Source organism: Engraulis encrasicolus, chromosome 13 (genome assembly GCF_034702125.1).
Source record: "Engraulis encrasicolus isolate BLACKSEA-1 chromosome 13, IST_EnEncr_1.0, whole genome shotgun sequence".
Lineage (NCBI taxonomy): Eukaryota > Metazoa > Chordata > Actinopteri > Clupeiformes > Engraulidae > Engraulis > Engraulis encrasicolus.
The window spans coordinates 26037077-26044576 of record NC_085869.1 but is presented as its reverse complement, the minus strand read 5'-3'; the positions used below and the strand labels follow the sequence as shown (position 1 = coordinate 26044576).

General features: G+C 46.4%; 1 protein-coding gene across 3 annotated transcripts in view; it reads right to left on the bottom strand.

Annotated features, from left to right (window-relative positions):
• The window catches only part of fmnl2a (formin-like 2a), a 118947-nt gene that overhangs the window by 55118 nt on the left and 56329 nt on the right, over positions 1-7500 (bottom strand). For all 3 annotated transcript variants that reach the window (XM_063213554.1, XM_063213555.1, XM_063213556.1), the window contains exon 6: positions 6310-6462. In XM_063213554.1, the coding sequence (XP_063069624.1) occupies positions 6310-6462 (153 nt within the window). The remainder of the gene's footprint in view (positions 1-6309; positions 6463-7500) is intronic.

Below are 7500 nucleotides of genomic sequence, written 5' to 3'. Positions count from 1 at the left end.
CATCTTTACGAGAGACAGAGAGAGAGACCAGAATGCAGTGCGTTTCCTGCCCCAGGTACGGTACATATTGGAATGCCAAACCTGCTTTGACAGGTCTCTCGCTCTTGCCTAATAGGAGCCCTCTTAGACGAGCCTACAGCTATGTTTTTTCCTTTCCTTCTGCTTTTCACAGTCAGCTGGTATTGTGCCATGTGGCCCTCGCCCACCTCTACTCAATTAGCATGAACTGAAAACAATTGGTAGGCACTGAACAGAAAAAACAACAATGCAGGCTAGCAGCAGCAAATCTATCAGTGCTAGATAAGAGGGCGGGCAGGCAGGCAGGCAGGCAGGCAGGCAGGCAGGCAGGCAGGCAGGCAGGCAGGCAGGCAGGCAGGGCAGGCAGGCAGGCAAGGTACCAAGAGGCAGAAGACATACCCTTCTCTGTGGGAACACTTTGGGTATTTCGCAGAGCTGGAAGTCCGTTTTGTGTTAGGCAACAGTGTGAGAAAGTGTGAGAAAGTCAAGACATACAATACACTCAGTCAACCAACATGAACATTTAGGGGAAGAAAAAACAGCAAAATGCAATCATAACGCTGCAACCTGGATTTCAAAATATTCACTCATTCACTTATATAGCAGAGTTTGTTTCGATGGAAGGAACCAAAACATACTGTGCAATATAGGTGAAAAAGTGAGCATTTTGGAACCACTCTACATCACAATGGTGGTGGGGAATGGTAGGGGACAGGGCAGACAGGCCAGGGAGAGGGAAGAGAAAGCCGAGCGATATGATCTATGGACGCTATGGATTTCCTCCTGCGATGCTTCACATACAGAGGGCACACGTTGAGAAATGCCAGCCCCAAGAATAGCCGTCTGCCGGTCTCTAATGTGTGCAAGAGAGCTTAGCTAAGGCAGCCATGGATATTAGTTTAGGGATGAAGGGGTAAGCAGCGGCGGCATTCAGCTGTGACTGTGAGCGGCTGATGTGGCTTAGATCCTATGGAGAGAGACGCGAGGTGAGGTGGTGAGGTGGCGGGGGGCTTCCTCCCTTTATAGATTATGTGAAGAGCAGAGCGGCAACACTCTGGGGACCGGGCGGGCAGTCACATGAGAGTTGTCAACAGGCGGGTGCAGGCCAGTGCATGCAACACTCACACACACATGTGCACTTTCACATATATGTAAGAACACACACACACACACATGCTAAAAAACACACACACATACATGTACATGCACGCGCGCACGCAGGCATGCGCGCACATAGGCACACACGCACACACACAGACACAGTCCTTGTTTGCAGTTGAGCAGTACACATTCATACACACACACGTGCCTCAAGCAGGGAAAATTCAATTCCTATGGACAGCATGGCGGAAAACAGCACCAATCCAACTGGAGTCAGTTTCCTGACACACACACACACACACACACACACACACACAGAGACACACACACACACACACACGTGCGCACACGCACACGCACACACACAGCCACTACAAGCATCATGTGCAGGGAAGCAACAGGCAGGGGACAAGCAGAAGGAAGAAGGGGGTGATCGGTATGGAGAATAGATAAGAGTGTGTGTGTGTGTGTGTGTGTGTGTGTGTGTGTGTGTGTGTGTGTGTGTGTGTGTGTGTGTGTGTGTGTGTGTGTGTGTGTGTGTGTGTGTGTGTGTGTGTGTGTATATGTGTGAGTGTGCATGTGTGTGTGTGCACCCGTGTGTGTGCACCCGTGTGTGTGTGTGTGTGTGTGTGTGTGTGTGTGTGTGTGTGTGTGTGTGTGTGTGTGTGTGTGTGTGTGTGTGTGTGTGTGTGTGTGTGTATCCGTGCGTGTGTGTGTGTGTGTGTGTGTGTTCCTGTGGTTGGTGTTTGCGGTGCCAGATAGCATCAGTGGACCTGCCTGCTGCTGAAGACAGGAACACACAGAAGGCAACTGGTGAAGGAAGAAGAATGAAGGACGACACAAAACACACAAGAAGAAGAAAAAGAGAAGAAATACAGTTAAGAAATAGAGTTAATAGAGTAGAATAGAGTTACGAAAAATACAGTAATGCTGTGTGTAGACCAGATACGACCTACGCAACCCAGGTAGCTGAGGTCGCTAAAGAAGTTTCGCCATGAATTTGCTTTATTCCAAAGTTCTTCCCTTATAAAATCGCTGGTTATTCGCTCTGGACGTGACATGCTTGATTTAGCTCATCACATAACGGCTCTGGCTTGACAGCCTGGGACATTCGGAGATACGAACATTCCAATTGATTTTCGCAGAACCGTGTCATAGCTCATTACCATATCATTAGCTTGACTTTAATCGTCGAAATTGGCTTTGGTCGCTCAGGTCTCTTCACTCCTAGCAAGTTCGCTCTGGTACCTTTATTCGCCTTCCCTCCATAGAGGAATAATGACTTCCGTCGCTAAGGTAGCGTAGGTCGCGCTTGGTATCGACATAGTAGCTTAAGAAGGACTGTGACACAGAAACACACATAGGCCTACATGGTATTACACACAGACCATACAGGAAAAAAACACACTTGTTTTCCACAACTATTTTTAAAGAAGTGAACAGTGACTGAGTAATCCACAGCGCATGAACCAAACAATTAGCCGACATGAGGTGGGGAATGCACCAGGAGCTCACTAAGCCAACATGGCTTTTTGTCCAGAAAGCAGCTTTTCACACGCTAAAGGATCTAGTCGAGGCATAGTTGGCTGGGATTTGTGTACTAGTGCTCTGATCACCATAAACGTGACCTAAAATCCATTTGTGATGACCGGGAATCCACATCAGGAGCAGGAAGGACAGGGAAGGACCCCAGAGACCTTCATCCACACCCACTTACCTAATTATTAAGAGATTACAGAATACATAGCCTACATAACGTCCCACTTTGAATATGGATTTGTTGGACTGAATAACAAATGGTGTACAAAAATAACATTCATATCATGGTAGTATGTTTTAAATGTATGTGATTGAAAACATAACTAAATATAGCCTTAACTAAGGATGCAAGTGCCCAGACTCTCTGGAGAACACTCATGGTAGACATACTGTATGTTATCAATGGGGCACCTAAATCACACCCTCTACTTCCTGGTTCATGGGGCAGGGGGAGTCAGAAAATGATTACTGGGCTTGAAAATGGGTGATTTTTGGATTTGTGGTGCATAGGTGGAGGTCCAAGGTTTGAATTGGTGTAAGAAAAAACACTAATTTTCAAGCCCAGTAATTATTTTTTGACTCCCCCTGCCCCACGAACCAGGAAGTAGAGGGCGTGACTTAGGTGCCCCATACCACATGAACACCACATGTTGGAAAGAATGACATGAATATAACATTAACCATGTCCCATAGTTAATACACTGTATATCCCTCATGTTTATTGTTTAACAACGCAGTGTCTTGTGTTTGGCGTCCGCTTCTTATCTAATCTTATCTGATGTTGTATACAGTAGGCTACTGTGACAGTAAACGTCTAGTTACACTTTCACTGAAGACCATATTCCTCAGACTTTACAACACGTGTACTGTATGGAGGTATCTATGCACACTTCAAGTGGCAGTACATTGCAGGCTATAATGCTAAGTAATACAATGGCTATGGATGATGCAGTAACGCTTTCACTGACACATTCACTCAGACACATTTAGGAGGTAGAGACAGCTTGTATACATATAAGTATGACAGAGTAGTAATGGCACAGTATAGTTTAGGCTACAATGCTTCACCTGCCTACACGTGCTGTCATGAGTATGTATAAACATGTGTGAATGCTAAATTGAATGATAAATGATTATTAGGCTCCATAGCATAGCCCCTTTTGAATGGAGACATAGTATTGACTCATATAAATGCAAACGTCCCTTATGGTATGTCCTCATCCAACCCAGTACTACACTCAGTGTACTATAAATAGCTGACGTCTTGTCGGAAGCTTCAAACACTACAGGCACGCCACACATGCTTCAAATACGCATACAGGCATGCGTGTGTGTGCGTGTGTATGTAAGGGAGGCTGAACGACTGTACAACGCCAGCCTGTGCTGTCATGTCAGCGCGTGTCATCCCGTCATGCAGGTCAGACTGTGGCTATCACAGAGTGCCATCAGGCCGCTTTTGGCTGTGGCCCCACATGAGATGACTTGGGAGATATAGCAGCCAGGGGGGAATTCCACTGCTATGACTTCCATGTGGAGAGCTGTATTTCTCCATGTCTGTCTCTGTCTCTTTCTGTCTGTCTCTGTCGCTCTTTCCAGTTAAGAGTTCTGTGAGGTTCTCTTCCAAGTTTAGGTGACACTGGAGAGACACTGGAGAGAGTGCCTATATGTTTTTGTGCCTTTATGTTTTGATATCTTATTATTTTGTATACCTTGATATGGACCATGCATTTTATCTCTGATCTAAATAAAGCATCTCTCTCTCTCTCTCTCTCTCTCTCTCTCTCTCTCTCTCTCTCTCTCTCTCTCTCTCTGTCATGCGCTGGTTGCGGTGGCGGAGGTGACAAGCCACAAGCCACCACGCGTCCCGTCTCACCCTGCCTGCCACGACCCAGACGCCTGCTCCGTGAGTCAGTGCCGCTATGTGGATCACTCACTCTGGGTCACCCACATACTTGACCCCGCACACGCAGTCACAGTCATACACACACACATACACATACACACACACACGGATCACTTCCCTGCCTGGTTCGCTCATATGTACTGTGTGCTCCCTTTAACATGTCTTAAGCCCTTTAAAGACTTAAAGGCCTCATGACCGCACAAAGGGGCTTTTCACAGATCACATGCGACACAAGCCAAGCCGGACCCCCTGGGGAGGACCAAGCATGGATCGCAGTGCGGGTGGGGGTGGAAGGAGAGGTGATGGTTGGGTCGGATGGGTGGTGGTGCACAGTCGGCCGCCCATGGGAGAGCACTACCTTGCACCACCAGCACCAGACGGCTGGGTCTGGGGTGCGTTTCTCGAAAGCATAGTTCTTAGCCAGTTAGCAGTTTGCTTTGGTAGTTGCCAATGGTAAATTGCATTGCAAACAACAAAGTAGCTAAATGTAGCTAGCAACTATGTTTTTGAGAAATGCACCCCAGTTCATGGTATGGTGTAACCTGGTTCTCACGCAGATGGATATTCATCCCGTGCAAGTTCACAAAGTGTAACGAAGATGCACGAAGCACTAAGGGTCTGCGCGAGAGCCAGGCTAGGTATGGTGTGCTCTCTCACCCAATCCTGCTGCCTCCTATCACTCACTACTACTACACCACCGCACCACCACTCAATCCCTCCCTAATGGCCGACATGAGCTGAAATCAATAGTGATTAGCATGCCAGATGGACCACATCAATATCACAGGCCCGCTCATCAAGCCTGACATTAATCTGGAGAGAGAGAGAGAGAGAGAGAGAGAGAGAGAGAGAGAGAGAGAGAGAGAGAAAGAGACAGAGACAGAGAGACAAAGACTGAGACTGAGACTGAGACTAAGACAGAGGTGGAGGCAGAGAGTGAGAGTGAGAGAGAGAGAGAGAGAGAGAGAAAGCAAGAGAGAGCAAGAGAGAGAGAGAGAGAGAGAGAGAGAGAGAGAGAGAGAGAGAGAGAGAGAGAGAGAGAGAGAGAGAGAGAGAGAGAGAGAGAGAGAGAGAGAGAAAGAGAGGGGGATGCAGAGAGGCCAAGATAGGGATGTGTTCTGCCTCGGTGTGATCAATATTATGTGACTGACTGTTTACAAAAGGAGCTAACTATGGCTGAGTGGAGAGCTGAGATGAACAGCCTTGTATGCCGTAGTTGATCCATCTTCATAGTCCTGATTGTAGACACTGTATGCCAGTTTGTATTATGGTGACGTGACATTGAGGAATGGCATTGTTATTACCTTGTAACATATCATTATTGGACGGATGGTTGGTGTTTGGGGTGCGCCAATGAATGTGTGTGTGTCCTTCTGCGTACATGCATCAGTGCATGTTCGTTGTACGTGTCTGAATATGATGTGTACATGCCTGCGTACGTATGTGTGTGTGTGTGTGTGTGTGTGTGTGTGTGTGTGTGTGTGTGTGTGTGTGTGTGTGTGTGTGTGTGTGTGTGTGTGTGTGTGTGTGTGTGTGTGTGTGTGTGTGTGTGTGTCCATGTGTGTGCGTGTGTGTGTGTGTGTGTGTGTGTGTGTGTGTGTGTGTGTGTGTGTGTGTGTGTGTGTGTGTGTGTGTGTGTGTGTGTACCTGTACTGTATATGTGTGTGTGCGTGCGTACGTACGTGCTTGCACGCGCGTGTGTATGTGTGGACCTGTACTGCACTGTACAGTATGTGTGTGTGTGTTACCTCAGTGTGGAGTGTCTGGTGGGTCTGTTGATGCTGTTGCCGGTGAGATGGGAGGGCAGGTTGGTGCCGTGCAGGTCCTCTATGGAGCGGCTCCAGGCCTTGGACTTCTCGTTGGTGCTGTCTGTGCCATTCTCCAGGGCCTCGCCATCAAACCTGCAGCAGAGAAGCAGCGGCAGAGGCAGAGGGAGGGCATGAGGAACCAAGAAGAGTGATCTGGACCATCCTACTTCAAGAGAGTAGGACTAAATGGACTCTATCAACTCTCTATCAACTATCAAGTATTGAATGACCACTTTCGTGTAATAAATAGTGTATTTAATCCAAGTCTTTAACTCTAACTTTGAAATTGTATCCATTTTTATCCATTAAGTCACTTTTTTTCTATCTTCTGCTTATGTAATACTACACCGCATTCCACATTATTACGCAAAGGACATTTTTTTGCTGTTTCCCCAAATAAGCAATACAAATGACAGTCGTCATAATTTTCAAGTCATCAGCCATTAGAGTACAATTCAAAAGATTTTGAATGAACCTTCCAATGATCACAGTATTTTTTAAAATAATAAAAAACTTCCAAATTATTACGCACAACAGTTTTGTAGTGTTGTAATCCAAATGTCTTTTTTCCCATTTACATCAACACAGTTGGAATTCGGTACCTTCTAAATTACATTTCAATGTTCAATACTTGGTTGTAAGCTGGGATGCTGCGTTTAACACTGAAGTCAATGGCAGGGCATTGCATGGAAGTTATGAAAGCCCAGATATATTTGATGCTTTGCTCTCAGCTGTCATTGTTTGTTTGGTCGGGTGACCCACACTTCACTCTTCAATATACCCGTAGATTTCCATGCCACGTTTAGGTGCTTTGGTGGTATCGACATTCTAACTCACCAGACATAAAACCCCATTGAAAATGAATGGGATGTTATGTCTGTGAGTTAGAATGTCAATTTGACATTTGTATTGATTATTTGGGGAAACAGCGAAAAATGTAATTTGCGTAAGAGCTGCTCCAGTGCTAACCTGACGAGGGAAATCCTGGTTCAGCAACGGAAAGCCTGGCCTGCACCATATAATTTGTTCTAAATATGGTTCACAAAACCATTCACTCATCTGGCACAGGAGATTCAGCCAGGCACAAGGAGGCAATTTCTGAAATCAGCTGAGTGTGTACGTGCTCAAGCA